This window comes from Delphinus delphis, chromosome 16, assembly GCF_949987515.2.
Source record: "Delphinus delphis chromosome 16, mDelDel1.2, whole genome shotgun sequence".
NCBI classification, from domain to species: domain Eukaryota; kingdom Metazoa; phylum Chordata; class Mammalia; order Artiodactyla; family Delphinidae; genus Delphinus; species Delphinus delphis.
The window spans coordinates 37000931-37025860 of record NC_082698.1 but is presented as its reverse complement, the minus strand read 5'-3'; the positions used below and the strand labels follow the sequence as shown (position 1 = coordinate 37025860).

The 24930-nt window shown below is 38.9% G+C and overlaps 1 protein-coding gene across 6 annotated transcripts in view; it reads left to right on the top strand.

The window, feature by feature from the left end:
- Window positions 1-24930, top strand: part of STAMBPL1 (STAM binding protein like 1) — a 45834-nt gene extending 20904 nt beyond the window's left edge. For 4 of the 6 annotated variants that reach the window (XM_060034517.1, XM_060034518.1, XM_060034519.1 and 1 more), the window contains 10 exons: window positions 491-573; window positions 3365-3582; window positions 6093-6168; window positions 7900-7995; window positions 10128-10485; window positions 11528-11652; window positions 13607-13744; window positions 18859-18971; window positions 20465-20564; window positions 21767-22084. In XM_060034517.1, the coding sequence (XP_059890500.1) occupies window positions 544-573; window positions 3365-3582; window positions 6093-6168; window positions 7900-7995; window positions 10128-10485; window positions 11528-11652; window positions 13607-13744; window positions 18859-18971; window positions 20465-20564; window positions 21767-21823 (1311 nt within the window). In that variant the 5' untranslated portion in view covers window positions 491-543 and the 3' untranslated portion in view covers window positions 21824-22084. Of the gene's footprint in view, window positions 1-490; window positions 574-3364; window positions 3583-6092; window positions 6169-7899; window positions 7996-10127; window positions 10486-11527; window positions 11653-13606; window positions 13745-18858; window positions 18972-20464; window positions 20565-21766; window positions 22085-23958 lie in introns of those variants that run through there. The other 2 variants (XR_009522435.1, XM_060034521.1) reach the window with 2 other exon arrangements.

The following is a 24930-nucleotide window of genomic DNA, read 5'->3' as shown; positions in this document are numbered from 1 at the left end:
GTTATAGGTCTTGGCCACACTCAAGGGGAGGGGATTACACAAACCTGTGGATCCCAAGGGGCGGGAATCACAGCACTCTCTTAGAATTCTACCTACCACAGCCAGTAAGACTTAGTTTAAGCCCAGATGGGCTCCAGGTCTGAGTCCATGCTCTCAATCACAATGATCTTCTTTCTCCTTTCGAAGCAAGTAAATCCACTTTATAACCTTGCATAGTATTCTAAGTAAGATAACACCCAGCAGATTCATACTGGGTACTAGGCAATAACTAATTCTCTTCACACTTCCTGTTTTAAAAGTCTGCTTCAAGAAACCTTATAACCACCTGCAGTTTTGTATTTTCAGGAAGAGATTTCCAGTCGTCTCAGATAATATAAGTTATTTCAATTTGTTCATATTTTTTCTGAGGCAGAAATAAGCCTGGCATTTGGGATTTGAGACTTGAGTTCTCAAGAAATAACCTTAGCTCTGCTTTTTGTCTTTGAAACAGATGAAGTGATTGAGAAGAAACAATAAACACCATCATTTTGCAGACAGGACAACATGGATCAGCCGTTAACGGTGAATTCCCTGGTAGGTGGCACCAACCAATATTTTACATGTGGTCTGAAAACCCAAAAAGAAGAACAGAAACACACTGAATGTGAAATGACTCACAATTCAGGAAGTTGAGCATTTGCCGTTTTCATCCATCTGCGTGGTCCTCTCCTTTGAGGAAGTGATTAATAAACCCATCTTTGCTAGAATTAAAAATAATGCTTTTTTTTCCATGGAAGTGTGAAATGTTAATTTATCTGGTTCGATTCCAGGAGTGTAGTCCTTTAGCACAACACCAATGACATTGTAGCAGGTACTTCAACTTCTTTGTGCCTCAGCTTCTCCCCAGATAAAAAGTAGAGGCTTACCTTGTGTGGTAATGACCAAGGAAATAACTTTCTATTTAACACCTAGATGCTGCTTTGGGATCTTTGTGTAGATGTGTGAATACTTGAAACTCTCATCCTTTTCATCTTTTCCCCTTACAGCCAACATAATACACACCTTCCTGAGCTACATCTTAGAAGAAATAACATGCTGGAGAGGAAATAACAGGGACCTTGGGATCCCATGAGCTTATTGTGTGTCCCAGATCAGTCTCTGAATGTGAATATAGGAACGTTATGTAATCTCCATGGCCCTGTTTTTGTACTTTGTGCCTTACACCTTTTGGAAACCGTAGTTTTGATGTTGCCAGCCTGTCCTTGGGACTTGCTAAACGAAAGCTGTCATTACCCTCCCCTTCCTCCTGATGACCCTCCCAAACCCACTTACTACCCCTGTAGCCCTGGGAGCAGCGGTATACTGCTACCAGCGGAATACCCTACACACACAAAGCTTAGCACCAGAACATAAAGAAATAGAGCCTGGTTCTTGCTCTGAAATAGGTTAGTGTTCTCTCTCTGAGGAAAAAGTCCTTCACAGATGCTCAGTTGCTTTTGAGAGTATGTTTGAGGAGCAGAAAATTGTAGGAACTTTTCACTTTCTGACCCCATATTGTCAAGGCACTGTGGGATAATAAAGGCTGACCCATTTCCACCTCTGCAGAGGAAGGAGTCATCCTTATGGAGTGCCTTGTGTGTTTTTCTAGAACATTATGTAGGAATAACTAAAATTTTAGTGGACATGTCAATGTAAAAATGAACACTAAGGCTTTTTCCTCTGGAAAATTTATTTACATCTAAGAAGTTCATATGCAAATGAAACACTACAGATTGATGAAGAGTTTAGGCTATTTCCCAGTTTATCTCTGAAATCAATTTTAAACTTAGGAAAGGCAGCACCATTCCCATAAAGGGAAAATAAATCTTATTTTTTTCCTTCAGATAAAAAGATAATCTAATTATAATCATGTTGCTCCCTGTCTCTCTTCCTCCTTTATTTGATACATTTATTGGTTATCATCTGTGTTGCAGGGAATATACTACATTCCAGAGGACAGAGATGAGTGTAAAATGATTCCTTTCCCTCATGGAGTTCATAAGGAGTCAAAAATACTTGTATACAGGGCTTCCCTGGTGGTGCAGTGGTTGAGAGTCCGCCTGCCGATGCAGGGGACGCGGGTTCGTGCCCCGGTCTGGGAAGATCCCACATGCTGTGGAGCGGCTGGGCCCGTGAGCCATGGCCACTGAGCCTGCGCGTCCGGAGCCTGTGCTCCACAACGAGAGAGGCCACAACAGTGAGAGGCCCGCGTACCGTAAAACAAACAAACAAACAAACTTGTATACAAATAATTATAATTCAGGGTAGACTGTATAGTAATAAAAAACGGACGAGTTACTTTTGTGCACACAGGAGGCTAGAAGTCTGCTTTAGAAAATGGCCTGATTTCCATAGATTTTTTTTTTCCAGTAACTTTATGATGTCATTGAAACATTTACCTGTGGTCAAATAACATATTTTTGGAACACAGTCAGGATTATTTGTTTACGTGGGGCTATGGCTGCTTTCACACCAGCGGAGCTGAGTAGCTGCCATGGAGACTATATGTCCCACTGAGGCTAAGAAACTTGCTATATGGCCTTTAACAGAAAAAATTTGGCTTTTTCACCTTTCAGAAGCACTGACTTTTTATTGAAGAATTGAATAATTATCCTGAATGTATATGTTCCATGTTTTTTCAGATGTGTATAGATGTTGTTTTTATTAATAAAATACAAATATATTAATATCACAGACTTTTTTTTAGTAATCATTATTATTTTCTCAGTCAGGGAATAATTAATGGTGTAGTTACTATTATGTCAAGCTCTGAGAGTGTCTTTATGTTAAAAAAGGGGTGGGGGGAATGGCCATATGCTTGAAAAGGTTTTTCCTGGAGTTATTGGTGGGGTTTTATTCACTTGGTAAAGATACAGGGAGGCCCTGAAAGCTACTTATAAAACCAGATGTGTTTTGGAATAGAATTGAATCCTGATAGTAACTTCGAATCCAAGCCATCTCTTGGAGGCCCTTCAAGTATAACGACATGATCCCTACCCTGGTAGGAATCCATCTCTTGGTTTGCTTCCATGAGGATATAAGGGTCAATGATATTTTACCTAAAGTGACCTAAAACATTTGCATACCCAGAAACTGCCACATATTTGTAGCTGAAACCTATAAGAGGTCTTAGTCCAAAAGAGTGTATGTTTACCCTGGAGATGTGTATCTTTTTGGTGTGTAGACCACACGTTTAAGCAAAAAGAATTATTTTTATCGTACCATTAGCTTTTATGAAAAACTTTCCTTAGGTATTGATGTCAGGTATTTAGTACAGAAAATACATGTATAATTTCAGTCATGTTCATTTCTTCTTATAACCAGAGATTCAAATTCGACTTTGCAGAAAAAGTTAGCTGCCATGCCGGACCACAGGGATGTTTCCCTCAGCCCGGAAGAGCGAGTCCGCGCCCTAAGCAAGCTGGGTTGTAATATCACCATCAATGAAGATATCACTCCGCGCCGCTACTTTAGATCCGGAGTAGAAATGGAGAGAATGGCGTCCGTGTATTTGGAAGAAGGAAACTTGGAAAATGCCTTTGTTCTCTATAATAAATTTATAACGTAAGTGTTTTATTTTGGAGGTCTTCAAAATGAGAAAATTGGGGAAAATATTTACATGGTATTTTGGTGAGACCGCTTAGATGCCGGCATGTTTTCACATTCAGACTGAATTTACAATCTCCCAAAGCATGAGATGTCCAGGTTTTTAAGTTACCGAGTAATGTACTCAAAGGCGGCCTTACGCCATCTCTGAAGCTTAGGGATGAATAATCAGGGATGGGGCGAAGCTCAGGGATGTCAGACACCTTTCAACAGGCCAGTGCAGTAACCAGCATGCCCCTTCCCTCTCTTCACAAATAAAATTTCTTGTTTTGTGTCATTCTTCCTTCACAGGAATGCAAGCTTTATGAAAGCAGACATCATATTGTAGCTCCATCTACAATACCTGGAATGTGCCATTAACATTTTAAATATTTAATTTGATGGGTTGCGACTAGGGGATAAATTGACGATCCTAGGAAGGAACTGATTCCGGGACAGAGTGTAGTAGTTGGTTTCACATTGTAGTTAGTATTTTTTTTAAGGCAGTTCTTTAGCTGTGTAAGAATTGTATGTATAAAAGAGCTTCCAAAATATTGAGTGAAAGTGGCTCCATCAAAACAGCCATGTAAAAATATCACACTTCACCGGGCTTCCCTGGTGGCGCAGTGGTTGAGAGTCCGCCTGCCGATGCAGGGGAAGCGGGTTCGGGCCCCGGTCCGGGAAGATCCCACATGCCGCAGAGCGGCTGTGCGCGTGAGCCATGGCCGCTGAGCCTGCGCGTCCGGAGCCTGTGCTCCGCAACGGGAAAAGCCACAACAGTGAGAGGCCCTCGTACCGCAAAAAAAAAAAAAAAAAAAAATCACACTTCACATTAGATAGATATTTGTTAGTAAGATATCCCAGTTTGAACTAAAAGAAATGGGATTTGGGTTTTCTATACCAATTTGCCAGCTTACTGATTGGGAGGATCTCCTGTTACCAAAAATTATTTCATCTGAGCTGAACCCCTTATTTTTGTTTTAACTGGAAATCACACATTGATTAATTGTATTAGTTTAGTTGGGGACTTAACCTGAGACCATTCGAGAAGCTGACAAGATCAACTGTTTTAAATACTGCATCCATGATTCTACCATGGGCGAAATTAAAGGCAGTTAATATGGTGTGCAAAGTGGGCTCTGCACTTTATTCAAGTTAATTAACTTCTTGGAAATTTAGAGAATGGTTGGCAACATTCATCCTACCTGGGAAAAATCAAGTTTCTATCAAGTTAAGCAATAACCATGAAATCGGACGTTATAAACTGTTATTGATAGCACATATTTTCCATTTTAGTTTCTGAACTATAAGTTACTAAATTATAATATTTTTTTCACCTTCTTCTGGGTTTTGCACACAACATGTAAGTGTGGTAAAGGGCCACTACACTCTCTGAGTTACTGAGTAATCAGAATATTTGAATTCTCTCCTGTCATTAACGATATAACCATAGGTAATTCAGTTTTCCTCTGTGAGTTCAGTTCCTCATCTACATAAATGAAAGACTTATGGGTGAAAATCTCTGAGGTCTCTTCAAAAGTCTACGACTTTATGCTACTTACAAAAGCCCTAGGCAACTGACACACCTTATGTAATTTCTTTAGGCTTTTTCTTATTTGAGAGATAAGAGTTATAATACCATTCCTCTGTATTCTGTAGTTGAGATGATGAGTGTATGTGTGATTTGTAAACAACAGAACATCAGTAGTTATAACATATTAGTTGATCAAAAACAGTATTTGCTCTAAGAGCTTTTCATTCATTTAACAAATATTTATTGAACATTCATTATGAGAGGGGCACCATTCTACAGGCTAAGAATACATCAATAAGGAAAAAACAAAAACAGAATTTCCTGCCCTCGTGGAAGTAATATCTTCACTTTACCTGGAAGCAACGTATCTGGTTTGCTGTACTGATTTCCCTTCATTTTTATTGTCCCTTGTTCCTCAAAAGGTGGTGAAAAATAATTAACTCTTAATTAGCACCTCTTAATCCATTAAGGATTCTGGCTGACATTTCTCTGAGTTATGAATTTTCATTTAAGAGTTTTTAACATAGACACCATGGCCACTACTGATTCATCAGTGGCCCTTTGAGTCTTTCAATGGTGAGAAGGGGTTACATCCATCTTTCCAAACTCTTACATTTTCACGTGATCCTCAGTGTTGCCAGCACTACACATAAGTAAAATGATGCTCAAGTGGGATATAGTGCCAAAGACCCCAGAAAAACCAAAGTGATGTGGTCTCTTCAGGGAGCATCCCAACTTTACTCTCTTAACCTCAGTGCTTACAGTTAACTACCCTGTAATACCAAAATCATACTTGGGCCAACCTTTGATGGAAAGGCAAATGGAAAGAATATAGAACATTAAATAATGTTATTAACCATGTCCTTTGTGAAAAGGAGGCTCACTCTCAAATTAGAAGCCATCATTGAGCTTTTCCTGTCATTTAATGCTAAAGACGTGTTTTCTTTTTCTGCAGTTTGTTTGTAGAAAAGCTTCCTAACCATCGAGATTACCAGCAATGTGCAGTACCCGAAAAGCAGGATATTATGAAGGTATTGTGGGATAGACTCTCCCCCGGGGGGTTCAAATGTTCCACAAGTATCCATTATTGATTCATCCCCTGCCTCTCCTCCTCTGTCTCATCCTCTCAAGAGTTTAAGCACAAAAGATTCATTCCATTAGCTATGATGTTTCGATCTCTTCCTAGACCTTTAATCATCATTACTGTGGGATGGCTACTTGAAACGAGAAAAAAAAAAAAAAAGAAAAAGATCAAGAATGTACTTAATCATATTAAGACGTGAAGAAGGAATTATTTTATGATTCCTCCCAGAGATTGAGAGAATGGTTGTCTATTTCCCCATACTTATTTGAGACAGTCATTTTGGCTGGTTTTGATTATTCCATACAATTCTGAACCCAAAACCTATTTGAATATCAGTGTTGATTATTAAGGCAGCCACAAAGTTCTAGTATTTTCTTCTTATAGTACTAGCCTATGAGACAACAAAGTGTTTAGTGAGTGGCCTGAAATATTCCAAAGGAAAAAGAAGGTTGTTGAAATGTATTTATTTACCATCAACATTTGCTGCATATATAGTTCCAAATATCATTATCTAAGAATATATCCTTTTAGATAACATTTTAAAATGTTTTCCATTTGTCTTAGGTAGTTTGGATTGATTTTATATGATGGAAGGTAAAACAACGTATACAAAGTCAATCACAGTATGAATTTTTAAATTACTCTCAAAAAATATTTTACCACATAACAGAATAAAAGCTTTCTTACCAGCTATGTCAGGCCTGGGGGTGCCTGTAAGCAGAACACAAATTTTTGTCAAATGGTCATCTACATTTTAAAATTTCTGTACACTATCTGAAGGGTCATTCATTATCAGGCCTTTGAGTAGCATTTCCCCTCAACTCTCTTGTTCACGTAAACTCAGAAAATTCTGTATGGAAACCAAGGTCTTAGGCTGCCAAGGTGGATCTTTGACTCTAATTTAGGGTTATTCTTATTTTTACTTGTAGGGAAAGAATTCTCCAAAAGCATATACATTTTCTGTTTGTGCTTGAATAAATGAATGGATGGATAGATGGATGGATGGATGGATGGATGACAAAAGATTGGCTAGAGTTAGGAGTTTTAGTCCTAATGAGGCCATTAGCTAGTTGTATGACATTGGACAAGCCTTTCAATCCCTCTAGGCCTTTGTTTCCTCATCTCTACAAAGGCGGGGCTGGTGGGTGCTTGGACTGTATCAGATTTTCCTAAATTATGATCACTGGGAAATTGTTTGAGATCCAGATCCCAAACCCTTCTCTAAATATGTTGTCTCAGTAGGTCTTGGGTTAGGCCTGGGAATCTATATTTTTATAAAAAGTGCCTGAGTTCCTTTTTACAGTCTGTTAAGACTAGGGATCCCTACTTACGGTGTTCTCTGAGGTCCCTTCTAACTATGATGCCATAAAATTTACCTACCATGGAATGTGCGGTTACAAACCCACTACCTAAAAATGAGGTACCTACTAAACAAAATGCTTATCTAACCAGTGAAGTCGATAAAGGTCTTACAAGGGGGATAATTTTTTCTCTTCTCTACTGAAAAGTTATATTTTGGAGCCCTAGAAAAGATTGATTTTTCCGCGATCATCTTTGGTTACTTGTGTCTTGATTTCTAATGCACATACCAGCTGTTTTTCTTTCTCAGCTGATGATCTGAAAGCTGACTATACTGAAAATCCCACTAATCAATATGTATATATATATTTTTTAAAAGAAACTGAAGGAGATTGCATTCCCAAGGACAGATGAATTGAAAAAGGACCTTTTAAAGAAATATAACGTAGAATACCAAGAATATTTGCAAAGCGAAGTAAGTTCAGTTGATACATTTATTGCATGACTGTTTTCTGTGCAAATATTTTTTGAATTTCATTTTAATGAGTTTTTCAAATGTCGTATGCATTCAAATTAAAAATTAAAAATACAGTGACGTAAAACCCATAAAAAATTCATGTTGATATCCTGGTTAAGCACTTGCACCAAGGATGTGGTATTTTTATTTCCTGTCAACATCTAATAAAGTGAAGCATTAGGAAATAGACTTCTTACAGTGATTTAAGCAGAGCTTTTTGACCAACTCTTGCCAATGTAATCTTGAGCCAGATGGCTGCGTTTTAGCAATGAAAGGAGACAGTAAGAGCGGTAGGGAGAACAGTATATAGTTTCTGATGTGTCTAATTACGTATGCCTTGGAAATGTGAATTTGATTCTTAAATATTGTAATCAGTATAACATCAGATGGAATAATGGCTAACCATATGAGTGAAATGTAATCATATCACCAAGGGGCGATGGCTCCTGGATTCTTATTAAATAGAGAGTGAAAATGAAAATGATGTCTGAGACTGAAGGGCATTGAAAGAAGCAGCTGACCAGTCAGTCTGTAAGATACTCCAGTTCAACACTTGAACTCTTAATGTTTACAGCATAATGATAAAGGTTGTTTTGCTTTTTTGTTTGGCTATGTGTTTATGTGCTTTGGAAGTTGTCACTTTTACTGACTCTCAGTTCAGTCCAATCTTGTTACCTCGGAGTGTGGTCACAGGCCTTCTCTGCTTCCTTTGGTATAGCTAGAAGGCAGGTTTGAGTGAGCTGTTTGCACTGAGTGACAGAAGGAATGTTGAGATGAGAAGATTTCCTCCAGTGTGGTTACTCATGATTTGATTTGAACTATGAAAGATAAAAGTGATTTTGGCGGCTTGGACAGAACAGCAGGAAGGGATTTAATTTAACAGCCCAGTTAAGCTCCCTTCCCTACTCAGCAATGTGCATGCTGGTCCTCTCAGGAGCGCTCTGGGAGGAGCGGCCTCAGCAGTTGTTAACCTGGTCTGCCTTTGGTGACACCAGTTACTTCCTAGTCCACAGTAGGATCCCAAGTATATGACATGTAGAAATCTTTGGGGGATGGAATGGCAGGCTTTATGCCTTGGACAGATGAACAGACACACTGAAAAGCCTTTGCTACAGGCAACACTCACATCACCGGGGAGCCTGTTGAAATGCAGATTCTCAGGCCCCACCCCAGACCCGCTGAAGGCCAGTCTGCTCTATAACAAGACCCAGAGTGCATATCAAAGCGTAAGCTGTTTTGATGTAAGCTTACACTGCTGTAAGCTCTGTCCCCTACCTCACCCCTGCCTTATAGTAGCTCCCAAAGTCTAGTTTTCATCAGAATTATTTGGGAAGCTTGTTAAAGATTTATTCTTTGACCTAATAATGCCTGGATATTTTTGTTAAGACTGGGGAGCTTGGGAATCTTCATTTTTAACAAAACTCCTAGTAGTTTGTTTTGATAGAGTTGATTGGACCACATTCTGAGAACCATTTGTTAGTGATTCCCCCTTCTCCATAAAGTTCCAGCACTATGAGTTATAGAGTCAAATGCAAAAGCTTCTAGGGTGGCACTGTCCCACAGAACTTTGTATGATGACGGAAATGCTCTATTTGGCACTCTCTGATACGGGAGGCACTAGCCCGTGGTACTTTACGTGTGGCTAGTGAGAACTGAGGAGTTGAATTTCTAATTTCATTTCATTTGAATTAAACTTAGGTAGTCACATGTAGCTAGTGGCTACTATATTGGACAGTGCAGTCCAGGGTGATATAACTATTTCTGAGGTATGGTCTGATCAGTCAGGCTGTGCAGACAATCCTGACTTTGATTACTAATATTTAAAAGCACCGGAGGGTGGAGGGAACTTGATTGTCCTGGCCCGTCTCTGGTAAAATATGAGTGGATTTAGAACTGCTCCTGTAATCAGATTAAGGGGCTTTTGCCACGATGTTACATATTTTCCTGGCAGTCTCAGGAGTGTCCCTGTGGGCATATCGCAGTATCTAGCTGTGTCTCTCCGTCTGCTAGAAGATTGAAACTGTCTAATCCCAGTTTGATGCTTTTGCCTTGGAAACTAACCTTTTCTTCTGGCAACCACATTTTTTTAGAACAAATATAAAGCTGAAATTCTCAAAAAACTGGAGCATCAGAGATTGATAGAGGCAGAAAGGAAGCGGATCGCTCAGATGCGCCAGCAGCAGCTAGAATCGGAGCAGTTCTTGTTTTTCGAAGATCAGCTCAAGAAGCAAGAATTAGCCCGGAGTCAGATGCGAAGCCAGGAAACTCCAGCGCAGTCAGAGCAGATTGATGGGAGTGCTTTGTCCTGCTTTTCCACACACCAGAACAATTCCTTGCTGAATGTATTTGCAGATCAGCCTAATAAAAGTGATGCAACCAATTACGCTGGCCGCTCGCCTCCCGTAAACAGGGCCTTAAAGCCAGCTGCAACTCTAAGTGCTGTTCAGAGTAAGTGAGGACATGCACCCCACAAGACGTGGAATCTCCTCTAGTGGAACCATATTTCTGTGACATCTGGGAGGGGTCCTCTCATTTTATTGTTAGTTGTGGTAGTTCCCCTACATGATGTGGTGTGAATGACAATATCACCTGACTTTTGCTATATGTAACCTCAGAATTCCGGAAACGTGATTTACCCCCTGGTAGAACAGAGGCTCCATGATAAACAGCACTGTATTTGATCGTGGTACAGAGATCTTAAGAGAGAAAAATTCCAAGCATTTTTTTTTCCTTTCACGTATTTTGACCAAGAAGCACTGAATCCTAAAGGTAAACACACTGGAGAGGAAAGGAGATGCTGGAAAACTTGTTTGTTCAGAACCTTGTTCAGTCATTAAATTTAAATATTTAGCGTTAACCTAAATATGGGTGTTAACCTCCAAAGGGGTTATGTGTTTCTGCCAAAAGTTAGTGCTGCCTGGACTGCTACATCAGTGCTGGCAGCTTTCCAAAACCAAACGGGAAAATTTCCCAGCAGACACTGTTAAGTGGAATTTATATTTCCATTTATTTTGAAAGAGTTATGATAAGCAACCATTTTATAAATTACTCTACTGCCAATTATCTCAAAAAACATGGGCTTTTACCTAATGATCACCAACTTTCATAAGATATAAGTAACACATGGCAAACACAAAAAAGGTTAATCCTACCACTTATAGAATATGAGATGTAGTCTATGCAGCCTGTGCACCTTGCGCCAAAAGAACACACACACATACATGTAAATAGTGGATACGAGGCACAAAGATGTAAACGTGCTTGCACCTTCCCACTTGTATATGAATAATTTATACGCAAGGGGTAATTTTACCTTCCTTCTAGTCGATGTTCACTTTTACAAGTTTTAAAATGAAATACAGAAAGTGGAGCACCTGATTGTTTCATTTTTGAAATTTATATTTACCTGCAGTCACTTGCTAAAAACAGTTTTGAAGGATGGGATGTAAGGTTTCTTCTTTTTGTCTTCTCTCCCTTTTCTGTTTCTTAGATTTAGTGGTTGAAGGACTGAGATACGTCGTTTTATCAAGAGATCTTTGCCACAGATTTCTGCTCCTGGCAGAATCTAATACAGTGAGAGGAATAGAAACCTGTGGAATACTCTGTGGGAAACTGGTATGGTGTTTGTTTCATATCTTCCCTGCACAGGATACTTTCAGTAGAGCTGGCTTTCTTGTGATAAGCTGAGCAGAGCAAAAGCATCCTAAGTTTCGTAAACATTATGAAATTAACTCAATATAGATTAATTTCATAAAACTACTGTCATTATTAATGGAATTATCCTTCTAGAAAATGGATTGTAAAATTTCAGAGATACTATGAAAGTTTATTGTAAAGAACTAACTAATCAAACCATAAGTTAAATCTTTGTTTAGAAAAAGGGTGGCTTTCAGATTTCCAGAACCATCTAGTTTCCTGAATCAAATTTCCGTTGCAATTGTTAGTTTCACATATATTCCTATGATTAACTCAACCTGCTTTTGTCTGTGGTAGGTATAATCTCACCACCCTTTTTCAGATACATGCAGAATAAAGCTAGGGTTTTGTTGTTTTCTTTAAGGCAGTAGTTTCAACAAACTGCAGTCTTATAGCACAGGTCATATTTAAGTATGGAAGATTTTATCAGAAATAAGTGATGAAAGACAATATCAAACTAGAAGGAGATAAAAGAGAGAAGATACATTTAATTTCCTACTTCAAGAAAGAGGAACAGTGTTTCTTTGGAAGTGCCTTTGTACCCTCTGTGGGGTATCAGTTTATGTTTCTAAGTCCAGACACATTTTCATCCCTAAACATTTACTTGGAAACTGTTATTTAACTGAATAGGATGTTTCATTCAACACACATTCTCCTACTGTATTCCAGTGTTGCATCATCACGTTTCCCCCAAGGCAGAAGAAACACAGGAGACAAGCAAAGGAGAGTGACCTGGCATCTCCTCCCCACAGCCACCTTCTTTGCCCTGCAGGGGGCAGTATGCTATGGACGCTTCTTCCCCAACACCACATTTTGTACTTAGTTTGATTCACTCATTCATTGATTCATTCTTCATTCATTCCTTCATCAGACAGGCATTCAGTCACCTACGACAGCCTCAGTCTTTGCCATGTGATGCTTATAAAGAACCAGAGAGATGATTAATTATAAATGGAGCTGGGTGCTCTCAGTGGAAGTGCAGGGTATCATGGGAAGGTGTACCTGGGAAACCCTGCCTGGGAAGGTCAAGAAGGGGTTCCTTGAAAGCCGATGTTTATACTACATACGTTTAGAATACATAAAGTTAGCCATGAAAGGAGGAGCTGGGATGGAGAGAAGTGTTGTAATCAAGGCCAAAGGAATAGGGCCCAGTTTGCAGAAGTGCCCTAAGACTAGAGACAAGATGGCGCTGGGCAAGGATGGACAGCTCCTCAGCACACAAACTTCTTTTTTCTGAGGATCCTATCACTACTTTACAGCCCTCTTCCTTTCAACTCTTATCTTTTACCTAAGAGGGGCAATTTGTTTTTCCTTTCTCTTTATCTAATTGCCAATCCAAAACATTACCTTAATTATGGAAAATCCCAGTGAATTCTACGCCCCCCACCATAGTAGAAGAAAGTCGTAAATCTTCACGCGAAATTAAATAACAATAAACTAAAAACAAGACCATCAACCTTCACAAACCTTAGAAATGTCCTTCAATAAAACCACAAAATTATTTACTTAGCATCTCCCCGCCAAATAAACCTGCTACTGTTTTGTTCTGAGTTTTTCCACTGCAGATGTAATATAACACACCATTATTTACTAGCTAAACTTCCAAGGACCAGCCCAGGATGCTAATTCCTATTTATGATACATTTTATATTGTGAAAATGGGTTTCAGGCTCCAAACAACTGACTCTCAAATTTTGGGCAGATGATCCGTGTTCAGGTGTGGGGCTTTGCTTTTGAATTGTGATGGGTCGGGGTGAGAGGATGATGATGTAAGTGGTGGGCACTTTCTAGTCTTGTTAAAACATTATACTTCCTACTCAGGCCTTTTTTTTCTGTCAGATGCTTATTATTCTCTTTGCTATTTGCTTTTCAGACGCATAATGAATTTACTATTACCCACTTAATCGTGCCAAAACAGTCTGCAGGACCAGACTATTGTGACGTGGAGAATGTAGAAGAATTATTCGGTGTTCAGGATCAGCACAATCTCCTCACTCTGGGATGGATCCATGTATGTTTCACATTTGGGGTTTCAGTTTATTTATTTATTTTTTTTGGCGGGCTGTTCTCCTTCTGGAGGAAGTTTAGCTTAAGAAATAGTTTCTTATTTTTAAAATTTTCAAGTGGAATAAATGTCATCGTTTTAAAGCATTTTCTTCAATGTTAGGCCGTGTCTACATCTGTCAAATCCAGATTTGGAGAGGGCTATAGTATGCTCTTTCCTACCATCTCAAGTTGAAAGAGAGATAAACATTTGGAAATCAGCTGACTTGTTTTGATGATTTTATGTAGTCTAATGGAGACCTAGGCAGATTTTTAACTAGTATGATTAGACAATTAGTAACATTCTCTTTCCCATGGCTGTGGGTCTAAAGTAAATTATTTTAAGAAAATTTCTGAAAAGGTCTCTTTTAAAAACGTGTTTGTACATATCAAATAGGGACCTTACCCTCCACTTCACCTCCCCTACAGGCCAAGGATGTACGCGTCGCTGTATAAACAGCCACGGAGTAGGGCCAAAAACATTGGGTTCCAACATCCACCAGGCCACCATAGGAGCAGGAAAGGGCTTACAAATCAAAAGACATGAGTTTAAATATCAGCTCTGCTAGGAATTCACTATAGGAATGTTGGCAAGTTATTTAAGCCATGTGAGCATCAGCTTATCATCCATAAAATGGGGACCATAATAATGGACTTCATGTGACAGTGAGATAATGTCAGTGAACTTCTTAGCACATTTTTTCTAGGAGCTCAGAATATTGTAGCTGATGATATTTGGTGATGATAGTGTACTTTTCCTATCCATGGTTTCATCTATCTGGGGACATTTTTCCATTCAGTCTCATGCATCTGGGCCTGGGGTAGGAACAAGTCATCTCACGGCATGAGATGCTAGTCAGGGTTTCCAGGCACATCCTACGGACCTCCAAGGGCCTCTGAAGAGTGAGAAGGAGCCATTTTTTATTTTACTTGCTTTATAGAGAAGTATTGAGGAGGGGCAGGACACACATCCTCACCCACACCTCAACACACACACACACACACACACACACACACACACACACACACACACTCACCAAGCTTTTGGTGTTTTGTAATTCAGGAGGGCAGAGGAGACTAGTCCTAGCTCCACCTGCAAATTACTGTGTGCCGGTACAGTCCTTCGATCAGGACTCTTAGCGTCCTGTTTCCAGGTTCCCTTATTGATCCAGTAGAGCTAATGAATGCCTTCTCTCCCTCACCGATTTGTGTGAGCTGTAAGCAACATACTAGATGTGAAAGCCCCTTGAAAACTATAAATCACCTCTCAAATACAAGAAATTATTTATAATGAAGACTTTGCAAAAATTTTCTGTATGTCTGTTTGTTTTCCTTACCAGTATGCGCCTTACCGTTTGCTTAGAAACTGGGTCATTTTAAAGGCATTATTTAGTTTGATGTAACAAGAATGCATTTTAAAGGAAAACAAATTGTAGCAAAGCAATTGTAACATAAACTGAGAAAGAATGACAGTTAAATTATGCTTATGTTGAAAAGTCAGTGTTAGTTTATCTCATAAAACATTTCCCAGATCAGAAACAAAAGATTTTCCCTTATGACATGTACATATAATGTATGCAACAATGAAGTCATTTAAATAATGAATTTAGCATAATTTTAGAATCCTAAGACTTTGCTTTTTTTAAATTTTACCATGTCAGATTGTTGTGGTTCAAGGAAATCAGTAACATGTTGTATTTCTAAACTTCAGTGGTTGTAATGACTTTTTGTGATGGTCTTTATTGGCATAACGATAGCAACAAATTCCAGAGCTAACATTTTTTGGATATAAATTGTCATCGGAAAGAAAGGTTGAATCAGAATCAGACGGATCTGGATTTCAATTTAGACGTCTCAGCTTAACTAGTTCTATGCCCTTAAGCATGTTATTTACTCTTCTGCTTAGCTCAGTTTCCTCATCTGGTAAAATGGGGATAATAACAGCACTCATCTCATCTTGTAAAATTAATTCCTGGAAAAGTGATTAGTTCAGTGCCTGTCATGTTATTCAATTGTGATAAATGGCATCAGCTGCTGATGTTGTCATCATCGTCATTACCATCATCATCATCATTTTTATCTCCATAGAATGGGGGCATGGGATTGGAGCACCATTCTCCCATGGGAGAGCTGTCCTTATTGGAGCTGGAGTGATTCCTCTTGGCAGAAATGAAGGACTCAGAATATCTTAAGGTGCAACACAAAGACACAAAACAGAAACGATGAAAAAACAAACAAACAACAGAATGTCTTAACAGTGTGCATTCAGTCTGGAAATAAGTTGAAGGGAAAGTGATTTGTCTGTTTGACAATCTGCTTGCTGCCTCCATAGCAATAGAGCTTCTTTGAACACTTCTTACTTTTTCATCAAGGCATAGAAGGCTCTATGTATGAATAGAAGGTTTTCACTGAATCAGGTAACAGGCAGTCAGACCCTCCCACTCATGCCCTCACTAAAGGTTTGGGCTTTAAAAGTTAATTTCTATTCTTCAGTTGATCTAGGTCTATGCAGACCAATAGTTATTTTTTCCCTGCCGGACATTTATCTTTCTATAAATAGGTATCAATGGATTTTACCTTCATTTTATTAAATAAAGTAGAAAGGGGTTTTGAAATCTTGCATTTCTTCAACAGATCATAGTTATGTGTAAAGGCATGAAGCGGTTTCTATGCGCCTATGCCCTCAAGTTAATAATGACAGCATTAGACAGTCTCTTCAATAAGACGTGCTGGCAAAAGTGTAAAACAGCTACAGTAGAAGAATGAAATTAGAACACTCTGTAACACCACACACGAAAATAAACTCAATATGGATTAAAGACCTAAATGTAAGATGGGATACTATAAAACTCTTAGAGGAAAACATAGACAGAACCCTCTCTGACATAAATTACAGCAAGATCTTTTTCGATCCACCACTTAGAGTAATGAAAAAAAAAAAAAAGATAATAAATAAATAATAAACAAATGGGACCGAATTAAACTTAAAAGCTTTTGCACAACAAAGGAAACCATAAACAAAAGGAAAGACAACCCACAGAATGGAAGAAAATTTTTGCAAATGAAGCAACTGACAAGAGATTAATCTCTAAAATATACAAACAGCTCATGTAGCTTCATATCAAGAAAACAAGCAACCTAATCAAAAAATGGGCAGAAGATCTAAATAGACATTTCTCCAATGAAGACATACAGATGGCCAAAAGCACATGAAAAGATGTTTAACATCGCTAAATTAGAGAAATGCAAGTCAAAGCTACAATGCAGTATCACCTCACACCAGTCAGAACGGGCATCATCAGAAAGTCTACAAACAGTAAATGCTAGAGAGGGTGTGGAGACAGGGAGCCCTCCTGCACTATTGGTGGGAATGTAAATTGGTACAACTGCTATGGAGAACAGTATGAGGTTCCTTAAAAAACTACAAATAGAACTACCATATGATCTAGCAGTCCCACTCCTGGGCATATATCTGGAGAAAACCATAATTCAAAAAGATACATGCACCCCAATGTTCATTGCAGCACTATTTACAATAGCCAGGACATGGAAGCAACCTAAATGTCCATCGACAGAGGAATAGATAAAGAAGATGTGGTTCATATATACAATGGAATATTACTCAGCCATGAAAAAGAATGAAATAATGCCATTTACAGCAACATGGATGGACCTAGACATTATCATACTAAGTGAAGTAAGCCAGACAGAGAAAGACAAATATCATATGATATCACATACATGGAATCTAAAAGAAAATGATACAAATGAACTTATATACAAAATAGAAATAGACCCACAGACATAGAAAACAAACTTATGGTTACCAAAGGGGAAAGGGGGAGAGGGATAAACTTGGAGTTTGGGATTAACATATACATACTACTATATATAAAATAATCAACAAGGACCTACTGTATAGCACAGGGAACTCTCCTCAATATTCTGTAATGACCTATATAGGAAAAGAATTTGAAAAAGAATGGATATCTGTATATGTATAACCAAATCACTTTGTTGTACATCTGAAACTAACACAACATTGTAAATCAACTATATTTCGATATAAAATAAAAATTAAATTTAAAAAATGACAACATTATAATAAAAACAGCAATAACAACAGCAATCATAAAAGCTAATGATTTTGATTCCTATCGCTGTGCTAGGCACTGTTTTAAGAATTTTACATGGATTGTCTCATTTAAGTTTCATAACAATACCATGAAGAAAATGATTATTATCCTTATTTTACAATTGCTGAAATAGGCATGAGGAGGTTATGGAATCTTTGCAGTGTCATACAACTAGGGAGTGATGGAGCCAGGACCCAGCATGACGGGGATGTTGGATACATGATTTAAGTGGTTGCAACCCTTTTTCAAGGGTGGTTGGGGTTTACTGTGAATTACAAATCATGTGGGTGCATGTGTTTGTCTCTCCTAAACACAGGTCTGTATATAGCCCCAAACCTGGAAGACAGCTCTTTTAATTTATAGTCTCCCCTTCCCTCCCGTCATGCGAGATGAGTCCCAAACATCTTCAACACCTTGGAGAGCTCTGTTCCCTCATCTGTAGGGAATGGGGATCCATGAAGGGATACCAGCATAGTGTGGAACATTCAGCGAAACTTTTCCTTTTATGTCCACGGTGTTGTATATAAGTGTCTCTGGGTTTCCAGTCACAGTTGTGCTCCTTGCAAGCTAGTTCCTTAAAGGAATCTCAGGATCCTTGTACATAAAACTGAGACACTAAATATCTCCCAGATGAGTTGTGATGATTAAATGAAGATCTATGTAAAGGCTTTGGCAAATTTTCAGTTTTATGTTATCCTAATAAGCAGAAAGTACATAAACGCTCCCAAGAGCCTCTTCTCAAAGTTGTAGTTATTCTATAGATGCATAAAGGGAAGGATTATGTCAGCAAGACATTTTCAGAATCCTCATTTGATTAATGACGGTAAAAAAGAAAAAGCAAATAACTAGAGTTTTTTCTTGGCGTGGGCTCTGACTTTGACCAGCACTCAGCTATTGATTGTCCAATAGGATTGTCCAATAAGAGTGTCCTCTTTTCTTTTTATAGACACATCCAACCCAAACTGCATTCTTATCCAGTGTTGACCTCCACACTCACTGTTCTTATCAGCTCATGTTGCCAGAGGCCATTGCCATTGTCTGTTCACCGAAGCATAAAGAGTAAGTGTGGCTATTGAGAGGGTTCAAGTAAGGCTTTGTCTGGGTCTGCTAGGTTCAAGTGTGTCCACACACCAGGTTGTAGCACTTGGATAAGTAGGCAAACCATGCCCTTGGGAAAAAGAGACTGGTGCCTGCTGGCTTCCATAACTTGTAGGTCTGCCATCTTTTGCTTTTAAAGGTCCTTTCCGTGGTAGAATTACTGGTTTTCCTTCTTTACATGACCTTGAAGTGGATAAAGCAGATGTTATTCCAGTTTGCCGTCTGAGATCTTAGTTCTATTGTATGATTTCTGCTGTGAGAAAATTTCCAGCCTTGGAGACTTCCCTAGCGGTCCAGTGGTTAGGACTCTGCGCTTCCACTGCAGGGGGAACAGGTTCCATCCCTGGTCCGGGAACTGAGATCCCACATGCTGAATCGTTCGGCCCAAAAAAAAAAAAAAAAAAAAAGAGAGAGAGAGAAGAAAATTCCCAGCCTTAGCTTAATTATCTCCAAAACTTTCCTAAATGTGAAGGACAGTGACTATCATAGCACGATTATGAGCAGAGGAATCAGACAAACTGATACTGGGATCCCGGTTTGATACCTGACCACTGTGACCCTCAGTCTCTTCATCCCTGATACTTATCCATCACAGATTGATGTGAAGGTGAAACTAGGTGATAGTCTACATAAAGGGCTTAGCATAGTGCCTGGCACTACAGCCAGCACTCAGTAAATATTTGCTGCAGCTATAAATACTATTTATTTCTCAGAAATATTGCAGGTTCAGTTCCAGATCACCACAATAAAGCAACTGACACAATAAAATGAGTCACATGAATGTTTTGGTTCCCCAGTGCATATGAAAGTTATGTTTACATTGCAGACTATTAAGTGTGCAGTAGCATTATGTCTAAAAAAACAATGTACATACCTTAATTTAAAAATACTTTATTGCTCAGAAATGCGAATTATCATCTGAGTCTTCAGCGAGTCATAGATCACTGATCACACTTTACCATAACAAATATAATAATGGAAAAGTTTGAAATATTGTGAGAATTACCAAAATGTGACAAAGAGATGTGAAGTGAGCAAATACTGGAAAATGGCTCCAGTAGACTTGCTCAATGCAGACTTGCCACAAACCTTCAATTTGTAAAAATGCAGTATCTTCGAAGTGCAATAAAGTGAAGTACAATAAAATGAGATATGCATGTATTAGAGAAATTAGAAATATCCATCACCTGTAATTTCCTCCTATGGGGTCTCAGCTTTTCTCCCAAGGTCTCACACAGCAGTTCAGGCACTTGGCAGTAGCATTGGTCTCTTCAGTCTTCCTCTAGGCCATCAGCACAACACTAGTTTAAAAAAATCACTGTAGAATTTTTAGTGTGTCGTTTCTTTCTCCATTCCATTTGAAGAATATGTATGCTTGTGCCATTCAAATGAAAGCATCTGGAAAGCCCAAATGATCCTTAATTTTTGTACCTTTTTTTCACTCTGAAACTTAGCACCGGCATCTTCAGGCTCACCAGTGCTGGCATGCTTGAGGTTTCCGCTTGTAAAAAGAAGGGCTTTCATCCACACACCAAGGACCCCAGGCTGTTCAGTGTGAGTAGACAACGTTGGTTATTTTTTGCACATCGTGTTTATTTTTCACCCCCTCCTTTTTTTTTTTGATTGAAATATAGTTGATGTAATATGTTACTTTCAGGTATACAATATAGTGACATTTTCATACCTTATGAAATGATCACCATGGTAAGTCTAGTAACCATCTGTCCCCATACTAAGTTATTAAAATGTTATTGACCATATTCCTTACGCTATATATTACACCCCTGTGGCTTAAAAAGATGTGAGATATATACATACACACAATGAAATATTAACCATAAAAAAATGAAATCTTGCCATTTGCGACAACGTGGATGAATCTAGAGGGTATTATGTTAAGTGAAATAAGTCAGACAGAGAAAGACAAATACCATATGATTTCACTTATATGTAGAATCTAAAAAACAAAACAAAACAGAGTCATAAATAGAGCAAATGCGTGGTTGCCAGAGGGAAGGGGGTTTGCAGGTGAAATAGGTGAAGGAGATTAAGAGGTAGAGACTTCCAGCTATAAAACACATAAGCCTCTTTTTTTTTTTTTTTTTAAGGAGAGAAATAGTAGCAATATAATATAGGATAAAACACTTTATTGCTTACTTTGGAATTTTCTTATCTCATAAAATTAAGCAGTCTTTGTATTTTCTTCTGATTTCTTGTCATTACTATTTTACTTACAAAAGAATGACAGTATTTCTGTAGCAGAGTTGATTATACATAAAGTTTCCTTTCCATTTACATATCTGTGTGATACTTAAACAATTAACAGTTTTCTCCAGGGTCCCAGCAAGCAAACGATTATTAAAGAAAATGATATCAAATGTGTCCTGAATTATTTCTGCTTGATATGGCCAAATTAGTTTTTCATAACAGTTCAATGAAAACTGTAATCCTGTTTTTTTGATTAGCTTTGTATAGCCCCAAAGTAACATTATTTGAGTCCTTTTCTGTTTGCTTGGCTGTTCCCTGGCTGTGACGTCAGAGAAAGTATTTTGAACTTAGAATTTATTTCAAATGAAAATTACTTGCACCTTTTGTAAACATTTTCTTCTTGTTGAAAATGAATACATACGATTGTATTTGTTCTGAGTGGAAATATTTTGAAAATTAGAAACATTTTAAATTAGGAAATCCATACTCCCTCCCTAAAGAGAATCATGTTAAACATCATGAGGTAAAGCCAATTTTTTCTTTCCTAGATATGCAAACATGTGTTGGTAAAAGACATAAAAATAATCGTACTGGATCTGAGGTGATATGTTCCGAAGATTAGCACCGTCCACGCCAGACACTTACCCATGGACCTGTGGTTGCTGGATTTTCTTAAGATGTTTCCAGAAATGACTGACATTTTATATTTATACATTTTAGATCAGAAAGTTTGATATTTATTACTTTTGCACATTTTGAAGCTTTCTTTTTGGGTTGCTTTGTCTCAAGAGAGGTTACAATGGAGTTAAATCAATACCTATTAATGTGCCCAAATACTATGACCAGATAATAAATTGTGCCGCAAACAACAATATGTCTGGAATTTTTTAACTTTTTTTTTTGACGTATAGTGGGTGTACAATATTATATAAGTTCTAAGTGTACAACGTAGTGATTCACAATTTTTAAAAGTTATACTGTTGTATTTTTAGAGGTCTCTGCATGTGTTTTCAGAGCTTTAGATGTTTTGCTGTATTATTTTTATTCCTGTAAAATGTAGTTCCACATAAGAAATTCTGAGTACCAGGGGGTTTCCAAGACAGGCCATATGTTTCTGAGACTTTTCCCTGCGGTGGTCAAAGAGGATGTGAGAAGAAACACGGCTGCAGACAGCTGAGCCCATCGTGTGTTTTCAGTGTCAGCGAATCCTGGCTCAGAGTCTGTAGTCAATCTTAGTGTAGAGACCAGAGCCCTGAGCTTCTACTCAGGGATCAGGTGTCAGAGGACCTGAGATAGCCGATGATTCATTAACTTGATTTAGAGGACTAAAAGCAGAGACACTTGAGAGAGGAATAAAAAAAGGCTCAGATGGAAATGTAAAGCCTATTTCTGTGAAAGTCAATAGGGATGACAGGGAGAAAAAATGAGGTATAGGAAATACTGATAATTCTCAACCAAAAAGAATAAATAAAATCATTTGGAAAGAAAGTTCATAATTAAAGTATCTATATAAACCGAGGCACAGGGAATAGGAAGAAAAATATATTTAAACTGAATAGGGTATCATGAATACCAAGTTATAATATGACCAAGGCTTGGAATGGAATTTGTGACTGGTACCCAGATAAGAAAGGCATTTACCTGGATCAAAAGATAATAGATTAACAGAAGGAATGGGGGACTGGCGGAGTATGTTGGCAAGTTGAATTGGTAGGAAAACATTATGAAGAAAATGTAGCCCCAATAAAAGGAGAGAATGGAAGTCAATCTCATCCGATCTAACCTTCTCTCTTCCCAATGTTTTTTGTGCCAACCTCAGCTTTCCCAGACTTTGCTGTCCTCCTGGCATTATATCTGAGTTGCCTAAATGATCTTGTTTGCATGTCCTAGCATCCACTTTTTAGTTCAAGGATTTCTGTATTCCTAGAAGGAATATTCCCGGCACTCTGTGCTTGGACGAGATAACATTCCGCCCCCACTTGTCTCTTCCCTACTACAGGTATCATGTCACCTAGCTTCTACTCTAGTTCTCATTCATAAAGAGCCTACTGTGGGCAGCTCAGTGACTCGTTTCTGCCTATGACAACTTGTAGGCTTGGAGAGTTCAGGTCCCAGACTCCAGAAGCAAGAGCTTTGCTTGCCCAATGCACGGGGACTTGAGTCTATAGTCTCCCACAGCTAAGGGCATATTAGCTCTGCGAGCCTGGCTCCACGGACAGCCCACTTTCCCCTGAGTGATGCTGTCCTCGACGTCTTAGCATTTAAGGACAGCATGATATTCTGACATACTTGATCACAGGAAAAGATTATGTAATTTATTCAAGTAACAATGACTGTTGGGACTAGGGAGAGTTGAGAAATGAACGATATCCTGAGAGTGGAAACCAAAGATACAGTAGTAGACCAAGAGGGTGTCCAATGAGAGGTGTCTGATGAAAAAACGATGCATTGAATGGTACCTAGAGATAGAAAGGACTCAATTGAAAGCCAAGAACATTTGGCTTCTTAGATTTCTGGAGAGAATAGAAAGAGCTACTCTGAGCATTCAGAGCCAATTATATCGCTTCTGAACAGCGAATTAGAAGGGAATTCATTTTTCATTAAAAAGATATATCATATTCCCTAAGGGAGTGGGGCATTCTTGGCATTTTTATTCCCTTGCAAGGGGACGCAGAATCTCAGGCCTGAGACGAAGTTTGAAAAGCTGCTCTTGAAGGGCGTATGGTTTTCTTATTGCCAGGTGCAAACCCAACTAACCAGACTTCCCAGGAGGACCTTGTCACAGAGCTGAAGGACTCCTGGAGGCTGCAAACCTATGACTCGCCCTGCGTGGAAGAATGAGTTCCTGATGTTCTGTGTCTGAAAGAGGAACCATCAGAGATGTGGCCACACCGCGGAGGGCTGGGCTGGCCGGGAGCAGAGCCCACGTGAGTCACCGTGGAGGCCTGTATGAGTGTGAGTGTGTGTGTGTGTGTGTGTGTGTGTGTGAGTGGGTGGGTGTGTGACCATAGACGTTCCCTGGAAGAGCTTCCTCTGGAAGATCTCATTCCCAGCAGGCAGTGCAGCTCCCTCTTTTGAATATGAATCCATTCCAGAGCCCCATTTGCCACTTCCTTACCTTCGAAGGCAAAGCTAGTTCATTTCTTTTCAGATTTGTGCTTCTGTAGAAAATGAACCAATTACACCTGAGCTTCCTTTGTATTTTTTAAAAATTTTTATTGGACTATAGCTGATTACGATGTGGTGTTAGTTTCTGCTGTACAGCAAAGTGTATCAGTTATATATATATATATATATGGCCCCACTCTTTTTTAGATTCTTTTCCCATATAGGTCATTACAGAGTATTGAGAATTTCCTTTGGTTTTGAATGCTGGTCTGTTTGTACTCAGTGCCTGACACCTGGTATGTACTTGTTACGGGCTGAGTTGTGTCCCCCCCGCAGAATTCACGTGTTGAAGTCCCAACCCCCAGTGCCTCAGAAGGTGAATGTATTTGGAGAAAGAACCTTTAGAGAAGTAATTGAATTAAAATTTGGCCACTAGAGGGGGCCCTAATCCAATGTGACTGGTGTCCTTACAAGAAGAAGAGATCAGGACACAGACACAGAGGGAAGACCCTGTGATGACACAGGGAGAAGATGGCCGTCTACGGGGAGAGAGGCCTTAGAGGAAACCAAATCTGCCAACACCTTGATCTCTTACTTCCAGCCT